Source organism: Orycteropus afer, unplaced genomic scaffold, assembly GCF_000298275.1.
Source record: "Orycteropus afer afer isolate SDZICR_OR568_19922 unplaced genomic scaffold, OryAfe1.0 scaffold00026, whole genome shotgun sequence".
In the NCBI taxonomy this organism is placed as follows: Eukaryota; Metazoa; Chordata; class Mammalia; order Tubulidentata; family Orycteropodidae; genus Orycteropus; species Orycteropus afer.
The window spans coordinates 17,433,878-17,451,092 of NW_006921613.1; the positions used below are offsets into that span (position 1 = coordinate 17,433,878).

At 45.5% G+C, this 17,215-nt stretch overlaps 1 protein-coding gene across 1 annotated transcript in view; it reads left to right on the top strand.

Moving 5' to 3' along the window:
* The window catches only part of EPB42 (erythrocyte membrane protein band 4.2), a 30,025-nt gene that overhangs the window by 9,638 nt on the left and 3,172 nt on the right, over nt 1-17,215 (top strand). The window contains exons 4-11 of the mRNA XM_007935266.1: nt 3,353-3,471; nt 6,203-6,307; nt 7,437-7,614; nt 8,237-8,375; nt 8,649-8,752; nt 10,203-10,445; nt 11,739-12,038; nt 15,622-15,782. Of these exons, the coding sequence (XP_007933457.1) occupies nt 3,353-3,471; nt 6,203-6,307; nt 7,437-7,614; nt 8,237-8,375; nt 8,649-8,752; nt 10,203-10,445; nt 11,739-12,038; nt 15,622-15,782 (1,349 nt within the window). The remainder of the gene's footprint in view (nt 1-3,352; nt 3,472-6,202; nt 6,308-7,436; nt 7,615-8,236; nt 8,376-8,648; nt 8,753-10,202; nt 10,446-11,738; nt 12,039-15,621; nt 15,783-17,215) is intronic.

Below are 17,215 nucleotides of genomic sequence, written 5' to 3' on the forward strand. Positions count from 1 at the left end.
GACTAGCAAAGCTGGTCTTTTTTTTTTTTTTTATGATTTTTGAGTTTTGTTCCACATTGTTCTACCATTCTATCCAGGATCTCCTGTACTGATCCCCTTCTGAGTGGTTGACAGTGGTAGCCAGGCACCATCTAGTTCTTCTGGTCTCAAGGTCATATAGGCTGAGGATCACATGGTCTACTAGTCCCTTGCACTAATTGTTTCCATGTGTTTTTGGTTTTCTTCATTCTTCTTTGCTCTGGATGAGGAGAGACCTATCGTTGTATCTAGATGGCCACTTGCAAGCTTTTAAGACCCCCGTCACTACCAAAGCAGGATGTAGAACAGTGTTTTTGTGTAGTATGTTATGTCAGTTGAGCTTGATGTCCCCAGATCCAGGGTTTTTAATGGTGTCTCTCTTGGTAGAAGCAACCTGGGACTACCCACTGAGAGAAAAACCTCATCTCATCATTAAACCCTGGTGCTGGCTCGACCTATTTTGGTCACAGAATAATAGAGATTCACTGAGATCACTCTTGGGAAGAGAATCTATTGTAAGAGTACAGGGGCAAGAACTGAGAAGCTCTTTAGAAATGAAGGCAGCCTGTAGGGGTCACTATGAGTCAGAATTGACTCAATGGCAGTGAGTTTGATTTGGTCTTTAAGAAAAAGAATATAAAATTTTGTATTACTAGGGCTTCTTCGTGGTTCAGTGGTAGAATTCGCACCTTCCATACGGGAGAACCCATCTGTTGCTGTTGAGTCAATTCCGACTCATAGTGACCCTATAACACAGAATAGAACTGCTCCATAGGGTTTCCAAAGCTGTAAAAATCTTTATGGGAGAAGATGTCCATCTTTCTTCTGCAGAGCGGCTGGTAGGTTTGAACTGCCAACCTTAATAGGTTAGCAGCCAAGTTCTTAACCAATGCACCACCAGAGCTCCTTCCATTAGGGAGACCCAGGTTCAATTTCTGACCAATGCATCTTATGCACAGCCACTACCCATTTGTCAGTGGAGGCTTGGGTGATGCTGAACAGGTTTCACTGGAGCTTCTAGATTTAGATGGACTAGGAAGAAAAGTCTGGTGATCTACTTCTGAAAATCAGCCAGTGAAAGCGCTGTGGATCACAACAGCTGGATTTGCACCTAGTCTTGAGGATGAGACAGGACTGGGCAGCATTTTGTTCTGTTGTACATGGCATCACCCTGAGGCAAGGCTACTCAACAGTGACTAGTAACAATAGGGTTCTTCACAGGGTCTGAGGGGCCTATGGCAGTGAGAGGCCCTGAAACTTTAGTTTCATCAGCTTCACAGAAAATCCACTCCAGGTCTTCCTGTTTCACTATATCTGCTTCCCTCCACCTGTTTGTTCTGTTCTTATTAGACTGCTAGGTCCATACTGACTTGCTTGTGTATCTATTTTTCTAGCCAGTTACATGGCTAGCCCTCTACAGCTCAGCCAGCCTATGATTGGGCTGCCCTGGGGTGACTTGTGGTCCAATCAGTGGCCACCTCTGGCCAAGTACAGCCCTAACTGTGGCTGGAACTATTTTATCTAGAAAAGCCATTGGATGTGACTGACTGGTCCAAAACAGGACCCAGTATGGCACCTTCTCTATCTTTGCATTCTGAAGATTGAGTCTTTCCTTTTTAAATCTGCCACCACCTGCCCTAATCCTTTGGGCTCCCTGAAGAGTTGTTTGGGGGAATGGAAAACATTTCTCCAAGTTTTCCTGCCCTCACTACCCCAGAAAATAAGCACACCACACTTTTAAAGAGTTTCACTGCCAGGCATGAAGGAAGCCTCATTCCAAGGCAGGCCTGTGAAGAGGGAGCAAACAGGGGAAAGTAAAAGGAATCTTCCCAGATTCCTATGGCCAGGTTCATTCTTAGAGATGGGTCTCTCCCAAACTGAAAAGGAAAATGCATGTAATATAAAGAAAATAAGAGTCCTATTCCTAACTCTCTTTCTCTTTGGTACCTGAGTCCCTGTGGCTTTCATCTCTTCACTTCTCTTGCATGAGGTTCTCCAGTTCTCTTCCTCCTTCAGATGGCCTTCCCTGTCCTCAATTCAGGCCCTTCTTTCCTGCTCTAAGGTGCAGGCCAGTGGAACAACAGATGGGAACTAATGTCCATTTATGGGGGCATTGGTGGCTCAGTGGCAGAATTCTCACTTTCCGTATTTTGGTGAGACCTAGTTTTGATTCCCTGCCAATGTACCTTATGCACAGTCATCACCCATCTGTCAGTGGAGGCTCATATATTGCTATGATACCAAACAGGTTTCAGCAGAGTTTCCAGACTAAGATGGACTAGAAAGAAAGACCTGATATCATGCTTGGTAAAGTGGAGTGTTGGCAAAAAAGGGGAAGACTCTCAAAAGATGGCTTGACACAGTGACTACAACAATGGGCTCAAATATGGCAAGGATTATGAGGATGGCACACGACCAGGCTGTGTTTTGTTGTGTTGTAAACAGGATCACTATGAGTTGGACCTGACTCAATGCACCTAAAAACAACAACGACCTTCTATTGCCATGAATATCTTCATCTCAGCAGAGTACCTGGGCAGGGCAGAGAGAGAGATGCAGCCAACAGCTACACAGGGTGGTTTGTGAATCCTTCTTCCTTTCTAATTCCCAGGAACCATCTAAATCTCCCTCACTCCACCCACCCACCAAGTGCAGAGTTCCCTCCCCACCAACTGCTCCCTGCTTCCTCGAGTGGGGGATGTCTTCCTCAAAAACCTCCATTTTATTCATGATCTCAAGCTTACTCTGAATGAGGAAAGCAAGAGACAATAGACTATGGTAGTAATGAATCCACTTGGACACCCCCAGAGCAGAAACATGTGCTCTGGCTTCCACTTTGCCCAGCTCCAGCACCCCCTTTAACCCTGTCTTGCCAAGTGCCCCTCTTCCTTTCTAACCACCTCTCCATCAACCTGTGTTTGATTGTTCTCAGAAACATTCTTTTCGGTCACAAATCGAACTTGTGGGAAAGACATAATAGGCCCACTGGGAAGCTCCCTGAGCTGTTGACATACTCTCTTTGACTGACAGCACTCTGGTTGCAAATGTCTTGGGAACCACTGGGTTTTGGAAGTTGGCTTTTTCTGTCTATCTAACCATGAGGGTCATACCTTGCTTGATTCGGAGACTCTAATCCCTTCACCAGCACTCCACCAGTGAGGAGGCTGGGTCCCAATGTACCAGAATGAGGAGTTCTGCCTCATTGTTCATCAGGCCCACAGCCTGTGGAGGCCTATAGCCAAATTTGACCTGCTGGCCAGGGAGGGCAGAGGCCTGGATATGGAGGGCAGACCTAGCACCCCAAAGGTCCTCATCCCATTCTGATTCTCACTAGAGGATGCTGTATTTCTGGAGAATGAGGCTCAACGCAGGGAGTATTTGTTGAACCAGAATGGCCTCATCTACGTGGGTACAGCTGACTGCATCGAGACGGAGCCCTGGAACTTTGGCCAGGTATTGGGAGCCTCCAGATTGGGGATAGGGCAGGGATTGTCTTATTACCTTCAGTCTTCTGGCCAGTGCTGGCAGGTTCACCAGCCCCCCTAGTCTCAAGGTCTTTAGCCAGTTTTAGCCTTGTAGTGCTTCTCTTTCCTTAGGCCACCATCAGACCATCCTCAAGGCTGCCAGAGTTAAACCAAAGAAACCAAACCCAATGCCATCAAGTCAATACCAACACATAGTAAACCTTCAGGGTAGAGTAGAACTGCCCTGTAGGGCTTCCAAGGCTGTAAATCTTCATGGAAGCAGACTGCCTCATCTTTCTCCCATGTAGTCGCTGGTGGGTTCCAACAACTGACCTTTTGACTAGTAGCCAAATGCATTAACCACTGAGCCACTAGAGTTCCTTGCTGCAGAGTTTCCTAAAAACCAAGGAAAATCAAACCTTTGTTAAATCCTCATTGCCTAAAGGATAAAAGCAAATCCCCTGGTTTATCACACAAGGCCTTTTACAACCAGAACATTGTGTTTCTTCCCCCAGGAGCCACCCCTGCTCCAGCTCCTCCTCATCCCCTGAACACACAAAGTGAATGTTCCCTTTGCCTGGAAGAGCTTTCTCTCCTTTATTCCCTGGAAAATGCAACTGTGTTGTCTCTTCTGTGTTGGTATTGCTACTAAAGCTCTTGCTATGTCGCTATAACTTGAATGATATCTGTCTATTTTCATTATCTAGTGCTGCTGATAAAAGAAATACCAAAAGTGGGTGGCTTTTAGGAATAGAAATTTATTTTCTCACAGTTTAGGAAGCTAGAAGTCTAAATTCAGGAGACCAGCTCTAGGAGAATGCTCTTTCTGTCCACTCTGGAGGAAAATTCTTATGTCTTTTAGCTTCTCTTCCTTGGTTCCTTTTTGAGCTCCATGTGACATTAGACTTTCTCCATTTGTGGTTCCTTGCTTCTGTGTGCCACTCTTTTAAATCTCTACATTGATTGGCTTAAAACACACACTACGCTGATTTAGGCTTATTAACATAAAAAGAAAATCCCACTCCCAGATGAGATTACATTCGCAAGCAGAGGCATTAGAATTTACAACACATATTTTGGGACGGCACAATTTAATCCATAACACTGTTATCTCCACTTCTAAGCCATGGGCTTCTATGATTAGGCTTCTAGGATCATTAATATCACACACAAGTAAAATTTTGCTGAAGATAATTCAGAAATGGTTGCAGCAGTATATTGATAGGGAACTGCCAGAAATTCAAGCCAGATTCAGAAGAGGACATGGAACAAGGGACATCATTGCTGATGTCAGATGGATCTTAGTTGAGAGCAAAAAACACCAAAAAGATGTTTACTTGTGTTTTATTGATTGTGCAAAGGCATTTGACTGTGTGGATCATAACAAATTATGGTAATATTGTGAAGAATGGGAATTCGAGAACACTTAAGTGTTCTCATGAGGAACCTGTACATAGTCCAAGATGCTATCATTTGAACAGAACAAGGGGATATTGTGTGGTTTAAAATCAGGAATGGTGTTCATCAGGGTTGTTTCCTTGCACCATACTTACTCAATCTGTATGCAAGAAGCTGGACTATCTGAAGAAGAATGCAGCATCAGGACTGGAGGAAGACTCATTAACAGCCTGTGATACGGAGATGACACAACCTTGCTTACTGAAAATGAAGATGACTTGAAGCACTTACTGATGAAGATCAAAGACTACAGTGTTCAGTATGGATTATATCACAATATAAGTAAAATGAAAATCCTCACAACTGGACCAATAAGCAACATCATGATAAGTGGAGAAAAGATTGAAGTTGTCCAAGATTTCATTTTACTTAGATTCACAATCAACAACCATGGAAGCAGCAGTCAAGAAATCAGAAGTCATATTACACTGGACAGATCTGCTGCAATGGACCTCTTTAAAGTGCTGAAGTGCCAAGTTGTCACTTTGAAGACTAAGGTGTGCCTAACCCAAGCCACAGTATTTTCAGTCGCTCTATATTTGTGTGAAAGCTGGATGATGAATAAGGAAGACTGCAGAAGAATTCATCCTTTGAATTGTGATGTTGGAAAGAAAAATGAAAATACCATGGACTGCCAGAAGAATGAACAAATCTGTCCTGGAAGAAGTGCAGCCCAATTGCTCCTTAGAAGCAAGAATGGCCAGACTTCATCTTACCTACTTTGGTCATGTTGTCAGAAGGACCAGTTGCTGGAGAAGGATATCATTCTTAGAAATGATGGAGGGTCAGCAAAAAAGAGGAAGACCCTCAGTGAGATGGATGGACACAGTGATTGTCACAATCGGCTCAAGCATGGCAAGGATTGTGAGGATGGTGAAGGACTGGGTGGTATTTCCTTTTGTTGTACATAGGATTGCTATGAGTCAGAGCCAACTTGGTGCCACCTAACAACAACATGATTAAGAGCTGTCTTTGCATCCTGGCAGGAGCATCACGAGCTCACTAAATGTAGAATGATAGAAATGAAAGGACAGAGCCCTGGTCCTCAAGGGCTCACACCTTTCTGGGAGAGTCAGACGACATAAAAGGCCAAGGACCAGGGGGCACAGTGGGAGGGAGAGAAAAGGCGGAACTCTGGGTGGGACCAGGAGGTAAGGGAGGAAAGGGTGGAGTCTAGGAGAAGGACAAGATGACAAGGCTATCTTGTGGGGTGAGTCCCTGACACAGAGACCCTTCATCATGACTCTGTTTGGTCCTTACAGTTTGAGGGGGATGTCATCAATCTCAGCTTAAGCTTGCTGGGCATGGACAAGCAGATGGAAGAGTGGAACAACCCCATGCATGTGGCCCGGGTACTGGGTGCCTTGGTGAGTAAAAGGTGGAGGGAGGCCAAAGTGGGGAGGAAATGAGACAAAAACTTCCCATGGGTCTGCTCTACCTTGATGGATCTGGAAATATTAAAATCACAAATGGACCTCTCCTCCTGGGGTGTGGGAGACAGTTCCTAAAGAAGGGTCTGAGTAAGGATGGGGGAAGGACAGACAATGGCATCCACCAGCCAGAAAACCAATGGCTGTTGAGTTAATTCTGACTCATTGCGATCCCACGTGTACGGAGTAGAATGGCTCCATAGGGTTTTAAAGAGTATAAACTTTCAGAAGCAGGTCACCCAGACTTTCTTCCAAGGTGGGTTGGAACTACAACCTTTTGGTTAATAGTTGAGGGCTTAACTGTGCCACTTAGGGACTCCTTTTTTTATAGCACCCACAGGCCCAAAAAAAGCAAATGGAGGTATCATCCTTCAGGATTGGGTAGAAGACAAAAGCCAACGGTTAAAATTGGTCTTGATCTCCTCAGAGGACTCTTCCCTCCCACAGCCCTAATCTGGGAGGGAGAGGTAGGGTCCATTTTACCCAGTGTTTGCTGCTAAAGTGGTCAAAGGGATGTTTTATTTCTAAGTTATTCCCAGGAATATCCAGATCATGAAAGTAGCTTGGTGGTTTCCCACTGCCTCTAAAAGTCCTTTCACAGGAGTCACATGTCCCCATTTCCCTGGAATGGAAGCTCTAGACTTCCCTCAAAGAGGTGATGAGGTCCAAGGCTGGCCTGTGAGGTAGGGGAAGCTGAGCCTAAGTGGGGCTTCAAGACCCAGCTGCAAATAGCCTCAAAGGAACCAGAGCTGAGGAAGTTAAGAACCCATCAGACCAGCTCATAATGGGAGAAGGAGGGACACTCTCACTCTCCTTTTCATGGCTTGAGCTTTGTTGGCCAAGTTGTGGCTCAAACCCCTACTGGAGGATTTGTTAAAAAGGAGGATTCCTGGACCACCACTAGAGATTATAACCCAGTGGATTTAGGGTGGAGCCTAGGAACATGCAGGTTTCGCAAGTACCAGGTAGTTCTGATGCAGGTGATATATGCATTGTACCTGGAGAATCACCAGGAAGCTGTCCTGTCCATGGGACTCACATTAACATCCATGCACTTCCCCAACAGCTACATGCTCTCATGGAGAAGAGTGTCCTGCCCACCCTGCAGACTCAGGTCACCCAGGAAAGGGAGTTGCTGACCAAGCACCGGGGCAGTGTACCCATCCTCCAGCAGTGGCTCACAGGCCAAGGGCAACCTGTGTATGAAGGTCAGGCCTGGATGTTTGCTGCTGTGGCTTGCACAGGTATGGAGCAGGCCTGCCTTCCATACCCACAGGTCACCTTGGCTACTGTCCAGAGTGTCTGCCCTGTTTCTCAGGTTCTCCCTTTTGGGAGAAACAGCTCCTCCAAAAAGTAGGCACAGCCTCTACTCTGCAACCCTTACCCACCTTCATCACAGCCATAACTGATTCAGACACACCATCTGGCCAAGAAGCCAGATGCTTGTCCCAGGCAGCTCCTCCCAACCAGCTTCTACTCCTTTTCCCTTTAGTTGAGTTAGGCCCATCTGGCAAACCCTGCTTCCAAACTCAATTTTTCTCTGAAACTTCCCTTCACCTGTCCCAACACAGTAAGCCACCAGTGCTCTGTTATATATTCTGTAATTCTCTTCCTGCTGTATACTCTGTGTTGCTGATCACTTGTTTATACCTTATTTATCAGCCCATTATATGTCCTATTTTGGGAGGCTTTTGGGGGTATTGAGTTCTAACTTCCTGAAATCTGGACCCCTCCTCTTTCTACAGTGTCACCTGTCATTTAAGATAGGGTCTACCCAGGGGAGGGCCTGAAAATTCTAGGTTTACAAACTGCCCCCACCCCAGGCCTCTGTGGCACTCCCTGACACTCTACCTCTCTTCTGTGTAGTGCTGCGCTGCCTGGGAATCCCTGCCCGCGTCGTTACCACATTTGGCTCAGCCCAGGGCACTGGCGGGGAACTGCTTGTAGATGAGTTCTACAATGAGGAGGGGCTTCAGAACGGAGAAGGCCAGAGAGGCAGAATCTGGTGAGAAGCCCAAAGGGGTGAGGTCCCAGACCAGGAAGGGCTCCAAATCCATGTGGTGAACCTCACAGGAACCCCCACAACCCAACTACCACTGAGAATAGGCTTTCAAGACTCTTAGAGGCAGGATGCTGATGGCCTCCCTGGGACTTTTGAAGCCATTTCACACAGCATCCTCCCATCCCCATAGCAACAACAGTTCTGCCTAGGCTGCATTTCTAGAGCTTCTTCAGGACTCTTTTCTCCTGCTTGAGTTTTTCCCTTTGCTACTTTTAGGATCTTCCAGACTTCTACAGAGTGCTGGATGGCCCGGCCTGCTCTGCCCCAAGGTTATGGTGGATGGCAGATTCTATACCCAAGGCTTCCTAAAGGAGGAAGAGGTAAAGCCTGGGGATGGGACCAGGATAGAAGGCTGCACAGACCTCACCATGTGTGCAGATCTTATAAAATATGATGACCATAATATCATATATAGCATCTGAAAGTCATGAATGATGAGTCATTGGACCAAACCCAAAGTGTCAGCGGAGCTGACAGTCTCATTGAGCTCATGTGGCTCAGAGTCCCTGTGTCCTTTCTGCTCTTCAGAAGGACCAAGAGCTAAAGGAGTCCCTTGGGAAGGAAATGGAGCAGGGGGTGCTACAAAGGCCATCTATATCTTCTAAAACAGGAGAAGCAGAATGAATGATAGTGGCCCATAGAATGCTAACCTGATGATACCAGCAGGCTTTAGGGAACAAAAGTATCAGGGCTATAGAGAGGCTAGGCCCCGCTAAATGAACAGGGCAGGGAGTTGATTCTCAATGAAGGACAGAGGGTCTTAAGATGCTGGTGGATGTGTTGAGTCTGGGGCTTCTAAGGGTGGGGATTCTGGGGACTTTGGGTGAAAGGGGTATCAGGATAGGCTGAGGCTCAGAGAAGGAATCTCTGGGAGCCATAAAAAGATAGCTCTTCCTCACCCAGAAAAGAACTGGCACAAAGCCTGGCACAAATAAAGGTGAACTGTTCCTATCTATCCTGGAAGAAGTACAGCTGGAATAATCCTTAGAAGTGAGCATGGCCAGACTTCGTCTCACCTACTTTGGTCATGTTGTTAGGAGAGACCAGTCCCTGAAGAGGATATCATGTTTACTAAAGTAGAGGGTCAGTGAAAAAGGGGAGGACCTTCAACAAGATGAACTAACACAGTGGCTGCAACGATCAGCATAGCAAGGATGGTGAGGGTAGTGCAGGGCCAGGCAGTATTTCTTTCTATTGTACATAGGGTCACTATGAGTCAGAGCTGACTCAACGGCACCTAATAACAACATTCCTAACATATGGTCCCCTGGGTGGTGCAAATGGTTAATATGCTTTGCTGCTGACCAAAAGGTTGGAGGTTCAAATCCATTCAGAGGTACCTTGGAAGAAAAGCCTGGTGAGCTACTTCTGAAAAATCAACCATTGAAAATGCCACAGAGTATAGTTCTACTCTGACACACATAGGGTCCTCATGAGTTGGAATCATCTTGACAGCAACTGGTTTTATTCCAATCATATCGGTAGCAAAGATGGCTTGGGAACTTCTATGTACGTAGTTCCTCTGAGGTTATACCTGTCCAGTTTCTGAGAGGCCTTCTGCCACAGCCATGACCCACAAATATTATTACTAAACAGTTATGGATTTTACCTCTGTGGTGCCCTTTCAGAAACTTGGCCCACTGCTTACCTTTGACCTGGTCCCAGGAGAGGGAAAATAGGGTATAGGGAAGAGACTGAGGTTATGCAGCCCTGACCCCAGCAGAAGTCAGAGTGTGGCTCCTCTTACTCATCAACAATTCTCTCTTCCAGTTCTGGAGGCCTGTGACCTGGTCCCAGTCAGAGCAGTCAAGGAGGGGACACTGAAGCTGACTCCTGCAGTTTCAGACCTTTTTGCTGCTGTGAACGCCATCTGTGTGGTCTGGAAGTACCGTGACGATGGGACACTGGAGCTGACTGGCTCCAACACCAAGTATGTTGGCAACAACATCAGCACCAAGGGTGTGGGCAGTGACCACTGTGAGGACATCACTCAGAACTACAAGTATCCTGAAGGTACTGGGCAGGGAAGGGCCTCAGGCTTCCTAGTACCTGGAATAGCAAAAGAGGGAAGGGACAGGCCAGACAAATGCAGGCCAGAGAGTCCTGACCTTCTCTCCATCATGTATATCAGAGTTTCTCAACTTTGACACAATTGTCATTTTTGGCCAGATGACTTTTTGTTGTGGGGCCCGACCTGTGTATTTTAGGATGTTTAGCAGCATCCAGGGCTCATCATCCTTTGTCCTCATATTGCAATAACCTCCTAACTAGTCCCCATTTCTGGTCTCTCCATTATTGCTCTCTTTCCAGGTTCCAGAATGAGCTTTCTAGACAAATATGTTACTCCACTGCTTCAGCATATTTCATGGGCCCCAATACCCATAGAATAAATTACAAACTGTCCTACACAAAGGAAGATTCAATTCCCTCCAAAACCATCTTTGGAGACAGTGTTGACTTGTCCAAAAGCTTGCTCACTCATAGTTCAAGGGGCATATTTACTAGCACTTGAAGAATATGGCCCTTGAATGACTTGAAAAAACATATTGTTATCTGTGGGGGAGATGCTTAACACAGATCATACAGCCTTCAACCATCCAACCCCTTTAAGTATATTATTAAAACCAACTGCCACAGAGTCAGTTCTCAGCAACCCCCACTGGGTTTCCAAGGCTTTAAATCTTTATGGGAGTAGATTCCTCATCTTTCTCCCTCAGAGCAGCTGGTGGGTTTGAACCTCTGACCTTCAGGTTAGCAGCCAAATGTCTTACCCACTACGTCATCAGAGCTCCTTAAATACAGCCTTAGAGGTTTGCAAAGCTCTTGTGACTTGGGCATTTGAGTGGAAGTGGGTTAATGGTTTTTAATCTTGGGCTTTTATTAGAAGGGTCTATGCCTACTTGCTAACCAGAAGGCTGGCGGTTCAAACCCACCAACCACTCCTTGGAAGGAAGATGGGGCAATCTACTTCTGTAGTGATACTGCCTTGGAAACCCAAGGAGAGGTCGCTATGAGTTGGGTCCAACTCGACGGCACATAACAACACCAACAACATGCGTACTAGGGAAAGGGCTCAGGTGGCACAGTGGTTAAGTGCTTGGCTGCTAACCAGAAGGTCAGTGGTTTGAACCCACACAGCTCCACAGAAGAAAGACCTGGCAATCTGCTCCTGTAAAGATCATAGCCAAGAAGCCCTATAGGGCAGTTCTACTTTGTCACATGGGGTTGCTATAAGTCAGAATCAACCCACAGCACCCAATAACAACATACCTGAGATTTTTTTGTTTTATTTCTTCCATTCTTCAGGATCTCCTCAAGAAAAAGAGGTGCTGGAGAAAGTCCAGAAAGAGAGAATGGAACACGGGAAAGGCAACAGCATCCATCTTCCCAGTCTTGAGATTGCAGATCCTTTGTACCTGTTTTTGGAAGCACCCAGCTCCCTGCCTCTGCGAAGGGATGCCCAGCTCTCTGTGACCCTGGTTAACCCTACTGACCAGGAGAAGAGAGTACAGCTCACAATTGGGGTCCAGGCAGTGTACTACAATGGTCTCCTTGCTGCCAAGCTCTGGAGGGAGAAGCTGCACCTCACACTCAGCGCCAACCTGGGTAAAGATCTCTTGCCTCACCAGACACTCCCTACATACAGGGCACCCCCTACAGGTCTCCCAAGATGGCTTTCCCCCTGGCACATGCACGTCTGCTTTCTCTCTTTCTCTGTCTAATTCAGTCATTCAACGCATATTTATTGGGCTTTTCACCAGGAAAAAAAAAAAAAAACACCGTCATCTAGTTGATTCTAACACATAGTGACCTTTTAAGACAGAGTGGAACTGCCCCATAGGGTTTCCAAGGGTGTAAATCTTCATGGAAGCAGACTGCCTCATCTTTTTCTCCTGGAGTGGCTGGTGGATTCGAATCATTCAGATGGGAGTCAGATATGTAAACAGACATGATAATGGTATAAAAAGTGTTTGGTAAACACAGGGTACAAGACGGGAACATCTGACCCAGGCTGGAACTGGCTGCCCCCAAATAAATTGTACCTGAACTGGGTCCTGAAGGATGAGCAGGTGAGTGACAGACAGAAATGTGGGTCATAGGCATTCTGGACAGATGGAACAATATGTGCAAAGGGTCCCCCCTACTCCCTGAGTTTCTAATTTAATTGGTCTGAGATAAGGTCCAGGCACTGTTTTAATTCCCTAGGATATTCTAGAGTTGAGATTCTCTGGACTACAGCAGTTGTTCCAAACTTTACTGCACATTAGAATCACTTGGGGAAGTTTGATGCCCAGGCTGCATCCCAGACCAATTACATCAGAAACTCTGTGGTGAGACCCAAGCATCAGAAATTTTAAAACCCCTCAGGTAGTTCCAAGGTGCAGGCAAGTTTGAGGATCAGTGGATTAGAGCTTTTCTGCCTCGAGTCTCTCAATCATTGAACCCTTTCCGATGATGGGAGGAGTGGGTGGGGGTAGTGGTGTGGGAGCTAGACAGGGGCCAGATCATGTATCTCAGTTATCTAGTGCTGCTATAACAGAAATACAGGTGGGTGGCTTTACCAAACAGCAATTTATTTTTTCAGTTTGGAGGCTAGAAGTTTGAATTTGGGGTGCTGTCTGTAGGGGAAGGCTTTCTCTCTTGGTCTAGGAAGGTCCTGGTTTCTTTCCAGTTTCTGTTGATTTAAAAACACACCCTACACTAATACTGCCTCATTAACCTAACAAAACCCATTTCCAAATGGGATTATAACCACAAGTATTGTTATTGTTTTTGTGTGCTATTGAATCCATTTCAACTCATGTCAACCCTATAGGACAGAACAGAATTGCCACATAGGGTTTCCTAGGCTGTAATCTTTACTGCCAGGTCTTTTCTCCCACAGTACCACTGATGGATTTGAACCAGTGACATTTTGATTATCAGCCAAGCACTTAACCATTGTACCACCAGGACTCCTTAACCACAGGTATAGGGATTAGGATTTACAGCATATATTTTGGGAGGGCCACCATTCAATGCATTTCATCATGTAAGGTCTTATATATCATGCTAAGGCATTTGAGTTTTGTTCTCTAGCCAGTGTTGAAAGGTTTTTAAGCAGGTGAGTCCATGTGATTAGAAATCCATTTTAAAAAGAAAGATTAGCATAATGGAATGGAAAGGGTCCTATTAGAGCAGTGGCTCTCAAACTTGGCTGCTGGAGAATTGCCTGGGGAAATTTAAAAATAGTGATGCTTGAGCCTTACCACCATCATCCAATATAATTGATTTAGGGTGTGGCCTGCCATTGAAATTGTTTTATAAAGCTTCCTTAATAGGAGCTCTGGTAGCATAGTGCCTAAGGCACTTGACTGCTAATCAGAAGGCTGGCAGTTCAAATCCATCAGCCACTCCTCGGAAGGAAGGCTGGACAATCTACTTCTGTAGTGATACTGCCTAGGAAACCCAAGGAGGGGTCACTGTGAGTCGGATCCGACTCAACAGCACGTAACAACACAACAACAACAACATATTATTCTAATGTGCATCCAATGTTGAGAACCACTGGATTAGAGGAAAGAGGCCAATTGGAGGGTTTTGTGTTATTAGTCAGGAAATGAAGACCAAACTAATTAGCAGCACATAGAATTAAGATTTTGAGGTGAGAGAGATTCTAATAGTGAACTAATGAATGGGTGTGTGTGTGTGTGTATGCATGCCTTCACATAATTTCAGTTTTGGTGAATCACTAGAATAGGGAAAATGAGAAGGAGCAGGTTTGGGAAGAAAGATGATGAATTTGGTTTGGGGTATGTTGAGTTTGAAAGACCATGGAACCGTGAAGCACAGCACCTAATGGGCAGCTGGAAACCTAGACCTGGTGTTCAAGATAAAAGCCTGGGCTGGAGATCAGATGTGGGAGGTCCAGCATAGAGGACAGCCAAGAGTCAGGGCATCGATGAGCTCATGGGGGTAGAAGTGTAAAAGAGGGGGTGGGGACGGAACAAGGCATTAGAAGACAAACAGAGAAAGAGCTGAGATAAAGGAGACTGAGAAGGCAAAGAGAGGGAGGGGGCACCCAGCAAGGTCAGCAGAGAGGTCATGAGATGTAAGGGTTAAAAAACATCCGCTGCATTCAGTAGCTGAGACAGCAGCCTTTCTAATAAGAAACAGTGAAGACCAGCTTCCCAGGGGTTAGACCAAATAAGAGTGAGACAAGGTGTGCAGTCCTTCTGAAAGCATGGGTGAGAAAAGAAGAGATGGTGGGGGTTGGCCAGCCAGGGACACTGGGTAGATGGAAGGTCCTAAATACATACATTTTTTTCTTCTAAGATGACAGAGAACTGTCTCTGCTTACATGCTGATTCATCAGCAGATAGACAGACTGAAGACTCAAGAGAGATTGTAATTGATGATACAGTCCCCAGGGAAACAAAAGTAGAATAATTATAGTTTACAATTACTGTGCACTTACTATTTGCCAAAAATGGTGTTAAGTGTTTTATATTCATTATCGAATTAATCCTCAGCCTGAGGCTAGAACCACTGTTATTGCCATTTTACACATGAGGAGACTGAGACCCAGAGAGGTTAAATAATTTGACCAATACACAGATAGTTAGTAGTGGGGTCAGGATAGGGCACAGATTTAAACAAAAGATCCAACTTGGGCAGGAAGGACATCTCATCCCTGGGGGTGAAGGGGTGACAGCAGGGGTATATCTATAGATGTAGGTTGGGAATGGGAATATGAGCTTAAGAGGATTCTGACTGATGGCTTCATTTTCTTCTGTAAGAGTCAAAGAGAAAGGGCAGAGAATGGGAAGGAAATAAATAGGCATATATTCAGCAACTGCTGTGTGGTATGTTCCAAGATGAGCTCTTCATTTGCAATATCTCATTTAACACAAGCCATTTCATGAGGCAGGCATTATTATCACAGGAGAAAACTGAGGCCAAAAGAGGTTAACTTGTTCTAGTGCACAGGGACCTTTCCACAAGCCCCCTGAGGGTGTGTTGGAGGAGATGGTGGTGGTTGTGGATGGTCAGGTCTTTAGTGAGTTCAAAGTTTGAAATTGTTGTGGGGAATGAGGCATCTTTCTGGCTCATTGAGACCCTAACTCCTTTTGCTGTGCATGTAACCACTGCTTGTTTCTAGGATACATCCTTACCACTTTACACTGTCTTTGCCTGTTATGTGTTTCAGTTAGGAGAATAACCACCAGCCTGTCCTTCTCCTATTTTGAGCAAAACCCACCTGAGAACACCTTCCTCAGACTGACTGCCATGGCAACACACTTGGAGTCCGGACTCACCTGCTTTGCTCAGGAAGACATCGCCATTAGCCGACCATGCCTCACGATCCAGGTAAGCAGTCCTTTCTGAACTGTTCTCATTTACATTTGTTTATTTCAGAATGAATCTGAGCCCCTCAGGCGACAGGTTTCAGAGCAGATGACTGTGGTGCAGAATTACAAATCTAGGTCTGAGGGCTACTTCTCTTGAAAGAGAAATTTCACGTACACTTTTTTTTTTTTTAACATTTTATCATGATTTGGGTGAAAGTTTACAGAGGTAATCAGTTTTCCATTCAATAATTCATTCACATTTTGTTCCATGTCATTGATTGCAATCCTCCCATTTCCTCTCTGTGTTTCTCATTTCCATTCCTCCTTCTTTCTTAACCCTTCCAGCCTTCTGAACTTTGATCTCAAATGGTTGATTATTCTAAGGAGTGCATACCTCCTTAGTGTTATTCTTCACCTTTGTTGATCTGTCTATAGTTTGACTGAAAACTGAGCCATGGAGGAGTTCGGTTCCAGTTTTCCAAGGGTGACTACAGGCCACAGTCTCATGGATTCTATCAGTCTCTATCTGACCAGTAAGCCTGGTCTTTTTTTTTTTTTTTAAATTAATTTGGGTTTTGTTCCACATTTTTATCCCACTTTGTCCTATTGTGGACCTACTGTGATTCCTTTCAGAGTGGTCAGCAGTGATAGCTTGACACCATCTGGTTCTTCTGGTCTCAGGGTCATGGAGGCTGAGGTTCACATAGTCCTTTGGACTAACTGTTTCCATAGTGGTTTGATTTTCTTCACTCTTCTTTGTTCCAGACAGGGAGATACCAGTTCTTAAACCTTTCATGGACACGCATAAGCTTTTAAGACCCCAGTCACTACTCACCAAAGTAGGATATAGAATGCTTTCTTTGTGGACTATGTTATGCCAATAAGGTCTAAATTTCCCAAACTCTTTAGTTGGTTAAGGACCTCTGGTGGTGTAGTGCTTAAGGCATTTGACTGCTAACCAGAAGGCTGGTGGTTCAAACCCACCAGCCACTCTGCAGAAAAAAGACTGGGCAACTACTTCTGTAAAGATTTACCACCTTGGAAACCCAAAGGGGGTCACTACGAGTAGGAATTGACTTAATGGCAGTAAGTTTGGTTTTTGGTTTTAGTTGGTTAAGTTTCTAAAATGAGGGCCTTCCGACTTGCTGCCTCCATATTGTTGTTATGTGCTGTCGAGTCAGCCTGACTCATAATGACCCCTCCTTGGGTTTCCGAGGTGTGGCTGGTGGGTTTAAACCACCAGCCTTCTGGTTAGCAGTCAAATGCCTTAGACACTATGCTACCAGAGCTCCCTGCTGCCTCCATATTCATTGGGATAATAGCCTATGCTTTTTTTAGTACCTTGTATCCATTCCAAAGGAGCTCTGGTAGCATAGTGCCTAAGGCACTTGCCTGCTAACCAGACAGCTGGCGGTTCAAACCCACCAGCCACTCCTCGGAAGGAAGGTTGGG